We start from the raw sequence: 19,681 nt of genomic DNA on the forward strand, positions 1-19,681 counted from the left end.
TTTCACCCGTCACTGTGCACTGATACCCAAAGCTTCCATGATCTTCTGGCTATTTTCCCATAGCTGGGCCAAGCTCATGCTCTGATACCACTGTAATGTTCCAAACTAGGGAAAATAGTGCTATGTAAAGCGGACAATAAAAATAACACCATAAAATTAAATCAGACCATCAAACCACAAAATTGGCAACCAAACTGCAATGTCTACTCATTTTATTAAATGGGAAGAGGTGTACAACAAGGTATTGGAATGTGTGCACCTGGGCTTTCTCTAAGCAAGCTAGCAAAAGCCCAAGATGAACAGTGGAACACCCTCCTCAAATTTGCTGGTAATCCAGCCCAAGAGCTGCATTGTTACTGCCCAAAAAGGTATTGTTGCCTGAAATAATTTGTTATTAGAGCCTTCTCTTTTGCTCAGAAAATTATGGGAAATTAGTCCCAGCCTCTACGCAAGGAACCCAGAATAACCCACGAAGGAATTGGCCAAATGTTGACCTCGAAATTTTGGCCTAAATTCCCTTAAGCTCCTTTAGCTGCTAGCTGAATTGGGACCCCTGTTTGACCCCTTAGATCTGCCCAGAAAATTATATAAGATTAGGAGTGTGATCCTCGCCCAAAACCCAGAAAGGGCTTCCCTTAGTTCCAACCTTCAAAAATTGACCCTTCATAGCTTGGCCCTCCTCCAATTTCGAATTTTGTTGCTGTGACTGATCTTGTTAATCTCAGCTCTCCCAACTCCATCAATCCTCCTCAAATGGCCCTCCAAATGATCTCCCAGCACCCCAGCTCCAAACTCCCCCGGATGGTGCTACCCCAAAGAGTCTCACTCCAATGACTGCGCAGTCATGGAGGAGATGACGTAGTCCTGCGTGTGATGAAATGAGAGTTGTGTGTAGGATGGCCCTCTTGTATGTAGCTGCCCTATATACTCCTGAAAATGATGAAAGGATGCTCCTGTCTCCCCAACTTCCCGGAGTGCCTCACGCTGTGACTGCGTAATCCCCGCACTGCTGTAACTCCCCCTGCTCCTAGTACTCGATTTACAGCTGCTGTAACTCATCTCCATGTTGCTGCTACGAACTAAGATGAAGAATAAATCCCTCCTAGGGCTGGCACTCGAAGTCCACCGAAGCAAGGGTTGAGATATCTAATCGGAGACGCTCGTGTGCTGAACAGCACGGTAACCTGACTAAACAGCTCCAGCAACTAAGATTGAGTTCAATATGTCAAAAGATAACATGTTGAAATGAGGAGAGTTGTCTTCCTTATATAGATTTCATGGAGCACTTTTCCCACCTTTTTCCCACCTAAACAGCGCCAGCAACTAACACTGAGTTCAATATGTCAAAATACAAGATGTTGAAATGAGGAGAGTTGTCTTCCTTATATAGATTTCGTGGAGCACTTTTCCCTCCTTTTTCCCTCCATCGTGGGTCCCTCACTTAACCATCGATTTCCCCTCCATGCAAATCGAACTAGGGAATGTGTATTCTCCTAGTGTGGGTGGCCCCCATGTACAAATTAACCACATCGAAATAACTTCTACTAAGTCTAGCCTCCTAATAAAATCGAATGGGCCCCATCACCTCCAAAATCGGCCCCAAAATGTAGAAATTAATCCTGTTCCAAAATAATTTAGGAAGGGACATTACAACTACTGAGGGCCATTGTTGGGAAGAGCGGTAGGCAATAGGATTGGGTTGGAGATGTGCTCCCCTATATGATATATAATCCTATTGCTCGATATGGGTGGACGCTATTGCTCCCTGATTCTTCTTCTTCTAAATTCGAGAAATTTTCAACAGAGACAGTCAAATCATGTCAGGATAATGCGAAGATCAACTGACAGATATTGGCATGTGGAATTCTTCCTAGTTGAGAGGGAGTGTTAATTTTTGCAACTAGGGTCAAATTGCACATTAAACAACTCAGATGACCAATATGATGCTTGCATTAAATTCCTATTTTTGAGATGACCAAAATTGACCCAAAGATCACCTAATTTGGTTAAGCAAAAGTTAAGTTTTGAATTATTTTATTCATTCATTCATTATGGAGCAGGTAAGCCCTAACCACTTGGGTAACTGCTTGGGTCAATCTCAACCCCAAGTAAACACTCAAGAAAGCATATAAATGGAAGCGGCTGTTGATTTGGGGTAGCATCGAATGTGCTCTAGCCACGAAAATTGGTGGAGAGGCTAAAGTACATGAGATCTCCAATACCCATAAATGGTTTAGGCAGATTCTAAATAGTTTGGAAGATATTAAAATAGCTAATATTTTTAATGGAGTCCCCAAGTCTAAATTTAGGGAAAATAAAATATTAATGTGAATTAATATAAAATTGTGTTAGAAGGGTCCAAACGTCATGGATCAAGCCAGAGTTAATCTTAGTTGTTGATTGGGGACTTAATCTCGGCCATTGAATTGTCAACGAGAAAAGTATAAGAAACAGCATGAGGGTCACTTGGAAAACACACCGAGTTGATCAAGAATTCGATTTTCTGGGGCAGGCTTGCTGAGGAAATCGGAGTGATCAAAGTTGCAGCTGAGAGGCAATGAATACAAAAGCAGAGAGGCAGAGAGGGTACCGGGAGCATCAGTGCAAAAGTCAGGAGAGAGGAACGCAGAGCTAGCTAGAGACCACACAGAGCCAGTTAGGGCCCACACAGAGGCAGCCAGGAGCCACGCAGTGCCAGAGAGAGTCAATGTGGGTGATGCAGAGGCTCTAGAGGCTGACGCAGTGCCTCCAGAGGTTGACACAGTGCCTCCAAAGGCAGACGCAGGGCGAGTTGAGGTGACGCTGGGCCAGAGAGGCTGACACAGTCCCTAGAGGCAGACGCTGCAGATTTCGTTGGGCATATTGGAGCTAAGAGCTGTGGGATTGTTCATCCGGAGTTTTAGCCGGAATATCTGTCTCCGACTGAGAGGTACTACTGCCAATATCATTCTTTGTTGGGTGAGCTGGTTTGGCACCTAGATTGTATTCTGAAACTGCTTTAATAATAAAACCCTCAGATAGTTGCACCAGTTTTCCCGCATTGGGTTTTTCCGGGGACATTAGTCCAAAAACAATAATGTCACTTGTGTGCTTGTTTTTCCTTCAATTGATGATCTGTAATGTGTTGAGCATGTACTTGTATTTATTTTCAATATTTACATGGTAAATAACTTGTTGATTAAACAGAACAAGTAGGCAGAAATAAATCAAAAGTACATGAAGGATTTCTAGCAGTTAGACTTAGATATTCCAACATGGTATTAAAGCGTGGTTGCAGATCACAGGAGAACTGAGGGCATCAGTCGAGTAGAGCAGCGGCAGCAGAAACAACTATCCCGAGTGACAGAAGTTGTTCCTAGCAGAGAAGCAGCAAAGAAGGGGTGACGGAGTGCCTACGTCATCAAGTTTGAGCCGGGAGGAGGGTCAGCGCAGTGGCAGAAAGGAGCAGACCTGACCTACGTAGTGCCCGGACATCTTTCTCAATCAGGAAGGATTGACGCCTGTGGCCAAGAGGTGCGGATTTTGCTGGTGTCAGGATTGCGCAGAGCCTAGAAGCTCTAACCTTCAGTTTGCTGAGGCATCGGAGGCTGTTGGTAAGTTGCGGAGTGAAGTTGGTGCGGTACTGTGGTCAGAATAGTACCTAACAGGGCAAGACCAAAGAGGAGGGAGTTGTTGCCGAGGATTTCTAGCCAAGAAATCCGGATCAGTGGTGCAGCTGCACTAACGATTGGAGTAGGGGCATCTCGACATTGGCAGAGGGGTTTCCAGGAGGTAAATCGAGGTTCAAAGGGAGTCACACCAAGAACTTCCAGGAGGGAAGTAGAGGAGCAGAGAAATGGCAATGAACGGAGTAAGAGACCAGGACAGACTGGACAGACCCTCAAACTTCGTAGTCTGAAAGGCTAGAATCTTCTCTGTTCTAGACAGAAATCGTCTCAAGCACTTTGCCTTGAAGACGATGGCGATCCCAATTGACCAGATGAGAACAATAAGTACGAGGAGGCAATGGCGAGGGCCAAGAGCATCATCCTTGACGGAGTCAAGGACCATGTAGTACCACATATTGCCGAAAAGGACACGGCAAATGCGATGTGGGAGGCCCTGACAAAATTGTATCAGCGTACTTCCATGCAGAGGAAGATGCTCCTAGAAAATTAGCTACGGTCATACCAGATGCAGAAGGGAGAACAGATCAACTCTTCATCAAGAAGAGATCAGAAGGCTAACCAAGGCGAGAAGCAGCAGCAAGGAGGTTAGAATCAAGAAGGAGGAAGAGGAGGATGCTGCCCTAGCATTTGAGGGAAAGCAGGAGAAACGAAGAAGAAGGACCTCTCCAAGGTCAAATGCTTCCACTGTGGGGAATTGGGTCACTAATCAAGCCAATGTCCAAGGAAGAACAGCAAGGGAGAGGCTTTTGAGACCAAAGCTGTGCCAGCAAGGGCGGAGAAGGAAGTGGAGACAGATGATGACTCTGCCATGAGTGCTCACACGCCACTTGAGAGGAAGTGGGGAGACATCGAGTTGTAGTCAGACGGACTACACGCGATGAGGGGTAGGATCCTCGAGGTACCCAGCCTCTTGGATTATACCTTGCTACGGGAGCCTCGAAGAGGAGTAGCAGTACTAGCGAATGTCAGTAGAGACCGATGCAGATGGAGCGACAAAGGGAGCTACAGTGCAAGATTCCTAGGACAGCGTGAGGCAGCAGTGTGAGATGCATGGATTTGTTGCAACAGCGCAAAGGTCAAAAAAGGGGCACTTGTCAGCGACTGAGGGAGTTTCAGCATCATGAGTATCTCTAGCCTGACAGAGATGTCAGAGTTGGGAGATCAGTTACTTACTTCTCAGTAACTGAGTTGCAGTGCAACAGTTAGCAGTGGCAGTGCTATGGGCAGCACGATGCAGCATGAAGAGAGGGGTTGTCGTACAGATGCAGCGGTGGCAGTGGCAGGGCCATGGGCAGCAGTACATGATGCAACAGTGCAGCGGATGTTGGGCAGCAGGCCTAGCATTAGCACAAGGACCGATGCTGGATGATCAAGGTGATGCTCAGTGAGGAGTATTACTAGAGCACAGTCCTCGCTAAGAGGGAGTGTTGATTTGGGGGAGCATCAGATGTGCTCTAGCCACGAAGATTGGTGGAGAGGCTAAAGCACATGAGGTCTCCAATACCCATAAATGGTTTGGGAAGATTCTAAATAGTTTGGGAGATATTAAAATAATTAATATTTTTATGGAGTCCCTGAGTCTAAACTTAGGGAAAATAAAATATTAATGTGAATTAATATAAAACTGTGTTAGAAGCGTCCAAAAGTCATGGATCAAGCCAGAGTTAATCTTAGCCGTTGATTAGGGACTTAATCTTGGTCATTCAATTGTCAATGAAAAAAGTATAAGAGGAGGCTCGAGGGTCACTTGGAGAACACACCGAGTTGATCAAGAATTCGATTTTCTGGGGCAGGGCTTGCTGAGGAAATTGAAGGAGTGATCAGAGTTGTAGCTGAGGGGCAATGAATACAGAAGCAGAGAGGCAGAGAGGGTACCGGGAGCATCAGCGCAGAAGTCGGGAGAGAGGGACGTAGAGCCAGCTAGAGGCCACGCAGAGCTAGTCAGGGCCCATGCAGAGGCAGCCAGGAGCTGCGCAGTGCCAAAGAGAGCCAGCGTGGGTGACACAGAGGCTCTAGAGGTTGACACAGTGCCTCCAGAGGCTGACGCAGGGCGAGTTGGGGTGACGCTGGGCCAGAGAGGCTAACGCAATCCCTAGAGGCAGACGCTGGAGATTTCATGGGGCAGATTGGAGCTGAGAGTTGTGGGATTGTTCATCCAGAGTTTTAGCCGGAATATTTGTCTCCAACTGAGAGGTACTACTACCGAGATCATTCTCTGTTGGGTGAGCCGGTTTGGCACCCAAATTGTATTCTGAAACTACTTAATAATAAAACCCTCAGATAGCTGCACTGGTTTTCCCGCATTGGGTTTTTCCAGGGACATTAGTCCAAAAACAACGGTGTCACTTGTGTGCTTGTTTTTCCTTCAGTTGATGATCTGTAATGTGTTGAGCATGTACTTGTATTTATTTTCAGTATTTACATGGTAAATAACTTGTTAATTAAACAGAATAAGTACGAAGAAATAAATCAGAAAGTATATGAAGGATTTCTAGCAGTTAGACTAGGAAATTCCAACAGCGACCTCAAGTTCATTTCAACACACTTGATCAAGACATGTTTCTATTCTTCTATTTTCTTTAGGCTCGCACAGGCTCATCAGAAGGAGTTCATAAAGGATTCGAAATTACAGGCGAAAGGTTTGCCCTGGGTTAGGGTTTTTTGGATCTCGGTCACTGGAGCAGAACAGAAGTTTTTCATCCCCAGTCGCAGGCACAAAGTAGGCAAGAGAGCGACTCTTGCTCTTTGGTCGCTCGAAGACAGTTGAGTGAGAGAAACTTTGGGTTCATAGGCAAATTGGAAGGCTCCGGTCCCCGGTCGCTCACACAGGGTAGCCCTGGGAGCGACCCTGCCATCTCAGTCGCTCGCACAACATCAGTAAGGGAGCGACCTTGCCATCTTAGTCGCTCGCACAGCGACGATAAGGGAGCGACTTTGGGTTTTAGCAATTCAGTGCCACAATCGCTCGCATCAAGACCTCCTGAGAGCGACCCTGTAGTCACAGTAGCTCACATACAGTGATAGGGAGAGCGACCAAGGAGTTTCAGTCGCACACAATCAATCGTGATGAGGGCGACCAAAGTTCAGATCTAGATTTGACATCTTGGATTCAGTTGACTTCAGTGACCTGGTAGATCTGGGTTTCTCTCTTTTGTTATAACAGATCTGTAGATCTATAGATTTGATTTATTGTTATCTGCTGCAAATCATATGTATTGGGCTCATTGTACTCACTGCTAAAATCCTTTTATGACGATCTACTAAAGAAGAAGATTTGAAAGGGCTTCCCCCTTGTGGGTTTTTCCCTAGTCTTGGACCAATCTATTGTCTCTTATGGTTGTGTTGTTGTCTTCTCTATCACTGCATATATTGTTCTTTCTTTAGTTACATTTATGATTGATTATACTACTAATAATTGGATGCATTGTTAATGAAAAGATAAATTGGGCTAAAGTAATTGATAAAACATAGAACAATCAAAAAAATTAACAATTCCTTCCCTGGAATCTGCCTCATAACAATCAAAGCTTCATTTTGGTTCTCGTTTGCCACTTGGACCATTGGGCAATTCTTTATAGGTTGTCCTTGTTGTCCCATGTTGATTTTTGGTAGCATCGGATGTGCTCTAAGTCTCAAAATTTGCAGGGAGACTTAGACACATGCATTCTCCAATACCAATAAATCATTTTGGGAAATTCCACCCAGAGACAGTTTTATTAAAATAATTAATTATTTTTAATGGGACCCTAAGTCTAAACTTAGGAAATTAAAATAATTAATGGGTATTAATCTAAATTGTGAGTGTAATTTCTAGAAGAAGACAAGGATCAAGCCAAAATGATCGAAGCCATTGATTAGAAGTTAATCTGGGCCTTTAGTTGTCCAATAGAAAGATAGAAGAAGAGGCTTGAGGGGCACTTGGAGAACACACAGAGGGGAGATCAGAAGTTCGATTTTCTAAAGCAGAGCAGTTGCCAGAGAGATTTTCGATAGTGGTCTTTTGCAGTGAGGGGCGAGGATAGTATCTGAAGGGAAAACTTTCCCGATCAAAGAATATTCAGCAGAGAAGAAAGAGAGAGAGATCCAGCAGAGGCAGCACAAAGCCAGAGAAGCTGACGCAAAGCCATGCAGAGGCAACATGGGTTGACGCAGAGGCTTGATGAAGTCCGAAAATTTGCCGAGGAGATCGATTTTTGTAGTTGGAAGTCGAGGTGTGAGACCGGGAGAGCAGAAGTCAGAATCTCTTAGGCAAATTGATCAGCCGGGAGGAGTGACGCAGTCCCCAAAGATTGTGACGTTGTGCTGACGTAGTGACTGCGCAGAGGCAGCCAAGGGCAGTTCATTTAGTGGTTGGATTAGCCAGGATTTCCAATGATAGTGTGAGGTAACCTCACTTATCTCTCTGTCAGTGATATTCTCTGTAACTGGATTGTCGAGAAGGCATCCAGAGATTGTATTCAGAAATTACTATTGCATAATAATAAAACCCTTAGAGTTGTTGCACCAGTTTTCCCGCATTGGGTTTTTTCAGGGACATTTGTCAAAAAATAACTGTGTAGATGTGTTGTATTTCTTTCTTATTCAGTTTCTTGTTTCTGCATTCTATTTAAATGGTGAAAGCTGCAGTGTATTAGTTTCGGTGTTTACTGTAGGAAACAGTAAATAATTTGTTCAGGAATTAACAAATAGAAGAAACATAATCAGTTGTTGCAGTGGAAATTTGGGCATCCAAATTTTCACATGGTATCAAAGTTGCAGGTGGAACAAGAGAGCAGTGCCAGAAGAGCCCAGCGTTGAAGGAGGAAGGGAGTTCGAAATTCCTGTAGAGGCATCAATTTAAATCCCCAAGGGGATTACGCAGTTCAGGCCAGGAGAGTTAGATTTTCGTGGTAAATCTCTCTCTGAGTGAGTCGACAGAGAGGTAGGTGTTATCACCCCAAGAAACTCTCCTAGGTTGTAGTTCAGAGATACTCGGGAACATACAAATTCAACTTATTGTTGCAAATGGATGAATGGAAGGAATGATGCTTGTTCAAGCCAGATAACCACTTCTACTTAGCTTAACTCCAGACATGCGTGAACACCCCCAGATTACATGCCTTTAGACCACCAATTACTCATAGTTTAAGGAGTGGGTGAATATGGAGAATACTGACCACACCAGCAGATGCACAAGACCATGTGATGGCCGGCTGTAACCAGTAAAGAAGTCTGCAAATCTAAATCCCTATGCACAGACAAGATGACAGCTCTCTGGAATTAGGTGAAAAGAAACCTGAAGAGCTCATTCACTGATACATACAAGACTTTAACACAGAGATAGGATGACAGCTTCTCTAATGCTAAACATCAAGAGCTCAGAGATACAACATATCAGGCACCGCTTAGAACATAAGAAGAATGAAAAGTGAGCAATTAATAGCAAAAGAAGCTTGTATCAACTGAAAATGAAGATGAGACGCTGAAAGAGCCAAAATAGTTACAGTCTCCAGAAGTTGAACCTTACATCAAAACAACAACCATCAACCCTGATTACATCTTGTTTTTGGGTATATATAGAGTTTCAATAGAAAGGCACTCGGCCATTCTAAGTATGGAGGGGCCATAATTGGCCACCAACCGCATTTAGTTGCCTGATGGAGCTTCTGAGTGCGTTTGCTTGGTGTAGTGGATGAATCTGATCTTTTCCTGTGCTCTGCTGTCCTTTCGGGCAGTTGGAGTGCCGTATAGGATGAAGCTCCATAACTGTTAAATGCAGTTATCTGCTCGAGCTCTGTCCTTTTCCTTCTTGGCCATATTGCCTGTTGAATGTGGTTGTTGAGGAACAAATGCAACTGGTACTAGTAGACTGATCACCTTCGTCCTTCGGAAGCACGGAACAGTTCAGAGACGCGGACTGCATGGCGAGTGTACGAGCAAGACGAAGGAGCTGGACGGGCCGTTGGATTGGGAGGATAGACGGCTAGGATGAGTCAACGGGGATATCGGAGGAGGCGGGAGCAGGATGATTGTGGGCCGTTGGATCGCAGGCGGGCAAATCCAATGGTCGTCAGGCGACGGAAGCACACGGCGGTTAACGGGCGAGGGCAGAGGACCGGGCGGTAAGTGGTTTTGATCGCACCACCTTCGGATGTTGGGTGGTAAAAGGACAATGGTGCGCGATGCCATACAGTGCGTGACGCGTGGAGGCGGAGGAGAGGGGAAAACCACTCTCCATCACGCGTTAACGCGCCGTTACTTCACAAGCGTGAGGAGAGCAGATGCCGTCCAATCGCGGCGGAGATGATCAGACGGCGAGGATTTGATCGCACGGATTTTCCATCGGATGTGACGGGGAACCATTGAATCGGGCGCGACGATCGACGACGGAGGTTATAGGTGGGGAGTTTATGGGGCGTGAAGTCCCACGGGCATGGTTTTATGGGGTTTTGTGTGTTAACGCCCGGGGCTCAAGAAAAAGGGCTTACATGGTTTTTTTAACCAAGGCATGGAAAAAGGAGATGGGAAGAGGATGAGTGGGGTAAAGGAAAAGGTGAGGGTAACCATTACAGGCCTTCTTTGAACACGACCAAGGACCGAGTTTGCCTCCAGCTTTTAGAGAATCAATGTTATATAGCAGTGCTAACACTGGCTCCTTCTGGGGATGAGATCCTCCCTGTGAGGTCTCAAGGACTGCAGACCAATGCCTTACCTGTCAAAACTAGATGAACAAAATTTCCTAGTGTTCCATTGGGCATGGAGTCTAATTGAGCCTACACTAAAACTGGTAAAATAACATATTTACAAATTTAAGGCTAAATGCCTTAAATAACATAAACTTTCAGAAACCGCCCATTGACTGGGCCATCAAAAACTGTTTCTCCTCCCATACTTTGCAACATGAAAGTATTGTTCCCTTGGATCTGAGAAATGATAAAAGGCCCTGTCCATAAAGCATCAAACTTCCCATGGTTGCCTTTATTCTCTTTCAGTGCATCCCACTTATTTGTTTTTGTCCTCCTGTCAAAATCTTCCTTGATCTTCTTTTGATGTGCTGCAGACTTCTCAACCAATTGTTCTCTGATTTGATGTATCTCTGCTAAATCAATGATCCTTTTTGCCATGTCTTCTTCCTCATTCTGCTCTTCTTGCAAGAACTTTGCCACAGGGAGGGTTAACTGAATTGGGAATACAGCTTCAGTGCCATATACCAACTTGAATGCAGAATTCCCTGTGGATTTCTTAGTGGTCACTCTGTCAGCCCATAGTGCATACTTGAGCTTAGAATCCCAATTCCTCTTGTTGTCTTCCAACAGCTTTTTAATTATCCTTATCAGGGTCTTGTTGGAAGATTCTGCTGGACCATTGCCTTGAGGGTAGTATGAGGTGGAATGAACTAGCTTAATGCCCATTGAGTCACACATGTCCACCAATTCTTTTGCTGTGAAGGCTGCTGCATTGTCCGTAACCAGTTTATGTGGACAACCAAATTTGGTGAAGATATTCTCTACTAAGAACTTCATGACCACATGGTGATCAGCCTTTCTGGTGGGGATTGCTTCAATCCATTTAGTGAAGTAATTTGTGGCTACTAAGATCCATCTGTGCTAGCCACTGGAATGTGGATTGATTTATCCAATGAAATCCAAGCCCCATTGCTGAAAGGGGCCACTAGCATGTATGGGTTTTAAGGGCAGGGACTTCAAGCGCTGCTTCCCTTCAAATCTTTGGCACCTGTCACAAGATTTAACAAACGAAAAGACATCAGAAAATAAGGTGGGCCAATAGTACCCAGCCCTGAGGATTTTGTGGGCTGTAGTTTTCCAATAATGATGTCCTCCACATATGCTGGAATGAAACTGCTGCATCGCTTCCATGGATTGTTCTTTGTCCAGACACCTCAAAAGAATTCCAGAGGGGTCCCTCCAGTAGAGCAAGTTTTCATGAATGCAATATTTGGATGCCCTGAGCTTGATAGTTCTGGCTTGGCTTGAACTAAGGCCTGGAGGAATTTCTAGCTTCAGCAAGAATTGAGCCATGGCAGAATACCATTCACAAGAAGCTATATTTTCTGCCAATGACTGATTTTTCCCTGGTTCAGTTGTTTCTCCTGCTGCCTGTCCATCTTCTGAGACCGTGCTTATGAGATTTATGTCCAGCATTCTACAGTTTTCTTCAGCCATCAATCTGGCAAGGCCCTGACCTTTGACAAGCTTGGTGGGCTTCAGTTCTATGTTAAATTCAATAAGCTTTGCAATCCATTTAGCCCTTCTTCCATCAGCATCAGGCTACGTTAGGACATCTTTTATTGAAGCAGAGGGCACATATGCAATTATCTTGGAATGTAAAATGTAAATCCTGAAGGCTTTCAAAGATTTTATAAGAGCATATGCTTGTTTTTCAATGATATCATACCTCAGCTTAGCATCCCTTAAGGTTTTGCTGAAAAATGCCACTGGATGCTCTGAGCCTTCCTCATCTGCTTGCATCAAAACTGCTGCAAGGGTGTCATCAGAGGCAAATGAAAATATATGGAATTCCTTGCTGTAATCTGGGTTGATTAAAGTAGGAGCTTCCATAATAGCCCTTTTGATGGATTCAAAATATTTTCTTGTTGCATCAGTCCATTTGATTTCTGACCCATTTTTCAACATGGAGGTAATGTGTTTTACAAGTTCTGCAAAATTCGGGATAAACCTCCTTACAAAATTGATCTTGCCCAGAAAGGATTGGATATCTTTCTTCGATCTCGAGATAGACAAGGTCTGTATTGCCCTTACTCTTTCTGGGTCGATTCTAACACCTGCAGCAGAAACAACATGTCCTAACAACTTGCCTTCTTCTAAAGCAAACTGTGACTTTTTAGGATTGACTGAAATCCCAAACCTCCTGCACTTTAGGAACACTTTTTTCAAATGCTGCAAATGGTCTTGATGGCTACTGGAGTACACTGTGATATCATCAAGGTAGACAAGGACAAACTTATCTTTGTCTTCTACAAATGCTATATCCATGGCTCTCTGAAAGGTGGCTCCAGCATTCATCAACCCAAAAGGCATCTTGGAATACATAAAAGTGCCCCAAGGACCGGTGAATGCAGTCTTCTCTTGATCATCTGGATGTACAGCAACCTGTTTATACCCTGAAAAACCATCCAGGAAAGACATTACCTTGGCTCCTGAGACTTTCTGCAACAAATGCTCCATCTTAGGTAGAGGGTAATTGTCTTTCTTAGAGCATTTGTTTAAGTTTCTGAAATCAACGCAAAGCTTGATTTCTCCACTTTTCTTCCTCACCACCACCAAGTTGGCCACCCATTTTGAATATCGGAGAGGGACTATGATTTTGGCAGCCAGTAACTTCTTGATTTCTTTTTCAATCAAAGGAAGGAGTAAAGGGTTTATGGGTCTCAGCTTCTACTTGAAAGGAATAGTGTCTTTCTTTAAGGATATTTTATGCTGGATGATCTTTTTGTCATATGTTTTCAAGTCACTACATTCCCAGGCAAAGACATCAGCAAATTGCTTCATTAAATTGCAGTACTCAGAACTCTGGGCAGCAGATAAATGGGTGGATAGATTTACATACCTTGGATGACCTGGACTCCCTATATTATGCCTATAGACTGCAAATTGATCTTCTTTTTTGGCAGCTTTATAAGGCACATCATTCTGGTCAAACAACTTTTCTAAGGGAACTAGGCCTTTAGGTATGTGATTGTTGGGCAGCTGGACAATGCTATTTTTGCCAATTTTGTTTCTAAGCTGGGACTGGGGATTTTCTTCCAAAGTTTCATTCTCTTGATCAATTCGCATTTCAGAGAATTCATCAATGACTTGTAGAAACCTATTCACCTCATCATCATCCTCGAAAACTTTCCAATGCTAGACATTATCAGGCAAAGATGGTCTATATTTCATTTGAACTTCATAAACTAGTCTGGGAGGCATGGGAGGAATAAACATGCTAGCAGACACAGCAAGGGAATCAGCAAGTTGATTTCTGACTCTAGGGATATATGAGATACAAAAACTATCAAAAGAATCTTTGAGTCTCCATACCTCGTCTCTATATGCTTTCAGCCTTGGGTGCTTTGCTTGGAATGTTTTGTTTACTTGCTGAATGATAAGATCAGCATCTCCAAACACCTTTATGTTTCTGATTCCTCTGTCTTTAGCTGCGTTAAGGCCCAATATCAGAGCCTCATACTCTGCTATATTGTTGGTGACTTGGAAAGCCAGCTTAAAAGACAGATGTGTGCTTTCTTGTTTTGGAGAAATCAGCACCACCCCTGCTCCTGCAGTCTCCCTAGAACATGCTCCATCAAAGAACATTTCCCAAACCTGACTTCCTTGCTCTCCCTCGGCCTGAACTATTGGTTTCTTAAGCTGCAATGAGGCCTTTTGAGATTCTTCAATTTGGAGGATACATGCTCCAAAATCGGTGTCCACAGCATAAATGGGATGATTAGAAGGATTCTTCTCATCACTAATGATGTAGGCCAACTGTGCTTCTCTGTACAATCTCCTGCTTTCCCCTCCAAAAACTGGGACAGTGGCATAAGATAAATCATTTTGTAATGTCCCACCTAGTCTCTTAATCCACCCTCTGGACAACAGCATGCCAAACTTGGGAGGGACATCTGCTACCACAATATCCATAATCATGCTCTTCATGGGCAACTGAGTTAGGGTAATGGCTAGGTATTTGATTAATCCTAGGCATTTTACCTTTCTCGAATCAAATGAAAATAAATCATGATATGGTCTGGTAATATCGAGGCCTAACTCTTCCATAACAGCTTTTGGCATCAAATTGTAGCTAGCCCCTGTGTCTAGCAGGCAATTATGGAGGGTTTTGTCATGAATGGTCAAGGAGACATAGAATGACGGGGAGCTATTGTTAGCAGGTTCAGTCATTGGGCTAAGCACAACTGCAGCGTTATCATCTTGCAAATCGACGTAGTCAGTGGAGGCTAGTGAGGCTTTTAGCTCAAGAACATCAAGGATAGGCTTTTTAGAAACTTCACTCTTTACAAGTTCTATCAGAGGCACAAATATTTTTAACTTCTGGACTTCTGATTCAAAACTAAAAGGGGAAAGGGAATTGTCAGGACCTCTTACCTCTTGAGCTGGTGTCTTGAGGATGACTGGATCAGCTGCTGGCTTCTTTTGTCTGATATTTTGTTGCTCTGTTGGGACAGCAGCTCTTTGGGCAGGATTCTCCTTGACATTGTTTCCTTTTGACCTCAGATTATATCTTTGCTCATCAGTCTGGAGAACAGCCTCTCTGTCCCACTCTTGACTGGTTTGGTCTTGGAGTAATGATTCCTCATAGGCAGCCAATGTCAAGAAAGCAACACTGCCCTTATCTTCCATGCAATGAATTTCATCCTCTTCTTCAAACTGCTCCTCTTCCATGACTACGTTCTGGAAGGGAGCCTTCACTCTTTGTTCTTCATTGGCCCCTTTACCCCTCTGAATGATCTGCAATTGTTCATTTTCTCTTTTGAATGGATTTGGGTTTCTTGGAGCAAATGTGTTTGGAAGCCTTGCCTTTCCAGAGCTCTGCTCAACCTTCAGCTTAGATATCTCAGCAACCAATGACTCTATCATTTTAGTCATTTTGTCTAATTTAGGTTCTGAAGAAGAAGCCTCACCCCTCTGCCTCCTTCTATCAGCATGACTTTTGAGCTTTTCTGCAGCCAAAATATTAGATTCCACCTCTAAAGCTGCATCCTGCATTTCAGCTAGGGTGGCACATCTTCTTTCCCTCAAAAGCAGGCAAAAATCAGAGTCAAAAGCATTGGCATAGGTGAGTTTGGCAGAGGTGGAAGTAGGCTTTACTTCAGCAGGTATCTTACTATACATACGGTTAAATCTTTTATTAAAATCAGGCAATGATTCCCCATTCTCCCTCTTGAGGTTTCCAAACTCAGTATGATAATACAGCAAGTCTTTTTTATCTCCCCAATGCTTTAAAAACACATCATCTAAGGCTTCAATGTCTGCTATAGACCTAGGGGACAATTCTCTGAACCACTTTCTAGCCTCTCCATCAAGGTTCTCAACAAACAATCTCATCCACACATCATCTTCACTGATATCTAGGTTATCAGCATAACTATAAAAAGATTCAAGGTGTTCTTCAACTATTACTCCCTCTGTACCAGTGAACTTAGGCATATATTTCTGATACTCTCTTACAGGCATGGCATTCAAAGGAACAAGCAAGACCAAGGGTCCATACCTAACAGCTATGATTCTTTCCATCTTTGTGGGTGCCGCTGTCCTGCCATGACTGGGATAGGTGGAAGGATACTGGCAGTTTAAACAGTAGGGAGCAATGAAACAGATGACAGAAACAAAGGAGTATGAGGGACTGTATGGGAAGCTTTCTTTGCATTGAGATCCAAAGGGGAACTGGATGAACAAGGAGCTTTATGAGTCTCTGCGGGTATTTCTTTACTAACAATACTAGGCTCTAAATCTTCAAACTGTATATTCTCAGCTAAAATCTTCTCTTGCAGAGATACATAAGATTTTTTAGGCTTACCTGATCCTAATGCTCCTTTCTTTGATGTTTTTCTCTGCTTAACAATCTTCTCAGGGTTAGGCACTGGGTCAGCTGGTGATTTCTGAGGATTTCTCCGAGTATGTCTCGCAAACTGAGCCAGAACTGTAATGTGGAGTCGCCACTAGGTTGGTCCTCCAGTTGAGTCGCCAGATAGATGATTACAACCAAAAATGTGTCCAGACTTGTTTATCATCAGGGCTGGAACTGTGTCGTTCTCCCAGGGAAGCTGAGCTTCAATCTTCGATCCCCGACAACGGCGCCAATTAATGTTATCACCCCAAGAAACTCTCCTAGGTTGTAGTTCGGAGATGCTCGGGAACATACAAATTCAACTTATTGTTGCAAATGGATGAATGGAAGGAATGATGCTTGTTCAAGCCAGATAACCACTTCTACTTAGCTTAACTCCAGACATGCGTGAACACCCCCAGATTACAAGGCTTTAGACCACCAATTATTCACAGTTTAAGGATTGGGTGAATATGGAGAATACTGACCACACCAGCAGATGCACAAGACCATGTGATGGCCGGCTGCAACCACTAAAGAAATCTGCAAATCTAATTCCCTATGCACACACACAATGACAGCTCTCTGGCATTAGATGAAAAGAAACCTGAATAGCTCATTCACTGATACATACAAGACTTTAACACAGAGATAGGATGACAACTTCTCTAATGCTAAACATCAAGAGCTCAGAGATACAACATATCAGGCACCGCTTAGAACATAAGAAAAATGAAAAGTGAGCAATTAACAACAAAAGAAGCTTGTATCAGCTGAAAATGAAGACGAGACGCTGCAAGTGCCAAAATAGTTACAGTCTCCAGAAGTTGAACCTTACATCAAAACAACAACCATCAACCCTGATTACATCTTGTTTCTGGGTATATATAGAGTTTCAATACAAAATCACTCGGCCATTCTAAGTATGGAGAGGCCATAATTGGCCACCAACCGCATTTAGTTGCCTTATGGAGCTTCTGAGTGGGTTTGCTTGGTGTAGTGGATGAATCTGATCTTTTCTTGTGCTCTATTGTCCTTTCGAGCAGTTGGAGCGCCGTATAGGATGAAGCTCCATAACTGTTAAATGCAATTATCTACTTGAGCTCTATCCTTTTCCTTCTCGGCCATACTGCCTGTTGAATGCGGTTGTTGAGGAACAAATGCAGCTGGTACTGATAGACTGATCACCTTCGTCCTTCGAAAGCACGGAACAGTTCAGAGACGCGGACTGCATGGCGAGTGTACGAGCAAGACGGAGGAGCTGGACGAGCCGTTGGATTGGGAGGATAGATGGCTAGGATGAGTCAACGGGGATATTGGAGGAGGCGGGAGCGGGATGATCGTGAGCCATTGGATCACAGGCAGGCAGATCCAATGGTCGTCGGGCGGCGGCAGCGCAAGGCGGTTAACGGGCGAGGGTAGAGGACCGGGCGGTAAGTGGTTTTGATCGCACCACCTTCGGACACTAGGTGGTAAAAGGACAATGGTACGTGATGCCATACAACGCATGACGCGTGGGGGCGGAGGAGAGGGGAAAAACACTCTCCATCGCACGTTAACGCGTCGTTACTTCGCGAGCGCGGGGAGAGCAGATGTTGTCCGATCGCGGCGGAGATGATCGGACGGCGAGGATTTGATCACACGGATTTTCCATCGGATGTGACGGGGAACCGTTGAATCGGGCGCAGCGATCGACGATGGAGGTTATAGGTGGGGAGTTTATGGGGCGTGAAGTCCCGCGGGCATGGTTAATGCCCAGGGCTCAAGAAAAAGGGCTTACATGGTTTTTTTAACCAAGGCATGGAAAAAGGAGATGGGAAGAGGATGAGCGGGGTAAAGGAAAAGGGGAGGGTAACCATTACAGGCCTTCTTTGAACACGACCAAGGACCGAGTTTGCCTCCAGCTTTTAAAGAATCAATGTTATATAGCAGCGCTAACAGTAGGATTTCCAGATCGAAATATGTCAGCGGCAGAGGGAGTAGCGCAGCAGAAGCTTCAGCGAAGAGGGTTTTTTGGTGAGACGCAGTTTTCTGCAGGCAGTGGCTGGGCAAAAAGACGTCAGAAGGAAGAAGAGAGACACTTGAGGGAATTTCTTACTCAGAGAATTCCTAACCAGGGAATTCGATTTCTTTTCACATAGCGAAGATGCATAAACTTCTCCCATTTCTCCCTAAGTCCAAATCATAATGAACCCTTTGACTTTGCTCCTATCTAGTTTGACTTCGCTCATGTTTAATAGATCCAGATAATATTTCAAAATCTACAATAGAATTAAGTTCAGGTTTTATAAGCATTGCAACAATTTCTTTTCACATAGAGAAGGGTGTATAAACTTCTCCAATTTCTCCCTAAGTTCAAGTCATAAGGAACCATTTGATTCTTCTTCTGTCTTGTTTGACTTCCCTCTTGTTGATCAGATTCCGAAAATATTCCAAAATTTACAATAAAGTTAAGTTCAGATTTTTATAAGCATTCTCTCTTGTTTATCAAATTCGGAAAATATTCTAAAATCTAAAATAAAATTAAGTTCAAGTTTTTATAGAAATTGAAAAAATTTATTTTCACAAAAAGCAGGACGCATAAGCTTCACCCATTTCTCCCTGAGTTCAAGTCATAAGGTAGATCACCTTCGTATCTAATGTTTTCGGTACATAAAATAAATCCATAAACAATACAGTGGGCATAAGCTTCTCTCATTTCTCCCTAAGTTCAAGTCATAACGTAGATCACCTTCGTATCTAATGTTTTCGGTACATAACATAAATCCATAAACAATACAGAGTATTTCATGAATCTATGTGAAATAGAAAATTGTAAGGCATTTAGTCATTAGAGTTTAAATGAATTGAAAAGGCCACTGAAATAAATCACGTTAAATTCGGACGTAAATACTGCATATGAAAGCATTGAGATCTCCGAAGAAAGTGAGCGGACCTTGTTAACCAAGGGATCATGGAGAATGTCGGGGCCCCGCCTGTGGACAATAGTTGGTCGCGTGGCCTCGGTTATCACAGCACACCTTCCTTGATCCGAAAACATGTCGGCGGAACGAATTCAGTCCAGTGGAGTGAATCGAGACTTCTAGGAGGGAATAATAAAGAAATGCAGAGTTCTTTATATTCTCCACGTTCACCGCCTCTTTACCCCATCACGTCAGTGTTAGTGTCAGTGTCCGTCAATGTTGCCACTAGCACGATTTTAAAAATCAATGACAATGTTGTTGCCACAAATCACTCACTGCCACATACAAAGCATAAAAACAATGCTAATGGATCCAAGTGAGTATAATAATTCAAAAATTATGTGACTTTTGGTTTCATCTTTTTTTGTGTTCTTCACCAATAAGGTCAAATGAGTCAAATGAGTCACCGACATCGGCCTGCATAATGTTTTGGCGTGTGCGCTCAAAATATCTCATAATGTTTTGCCGTGTGCGCTCAAAATATCT

At 43.8% G+C, this 19,681-nt stretch overlaps 1 protein-coding gene across 2 annotated transcripts in view; it reads right to left on the bottom strand.

Annotated features, from left to right (window-relative positions):
• The window catches only part of LOC149239248 (NAD-dependent malic enzyme, mitochondrial-like), a 525,613-nt gene extending 506,281 nt beyond the window's left edge, over positions 1-19,332 (bottom strand). The window contains exon 1 of one of the 2 annotated variants that reach the window (XM_089373361.1): positions 19,168-19,332. In XM_089373361.1, coding sequence (XP_089229487.1) covers positions 19,168-19,272 — 105 coding nt within the window. In that variant the 5' untranslated portion in view covers positions 19,273-19,332. The remainder of the gene's footprint in view (positions 1-19,167) is intronic. The other variant, XM_089373362.1, reaches the window with a different exon arrangement.
• Positions 19,333-19,681: the final 349 nt, after the last annotated feature.

This window comes from Pinus tabuliformis, chromosome 8 (assembly GCF_031772625.1).
Source record: "Pinus tabuliformis cultivar Carrire ecotype Pingquan chromosome 8, CPIR1, whole genome shotgun sequence".
In the NCBI taxonomy this organism is placed as follows: domain Eukaryota; kingdom Viridiplantae; phylum Streptophyta; class Pinopsida; order Pinales; family Pinaceae; genus Pinus; species Pinus tabuliformis.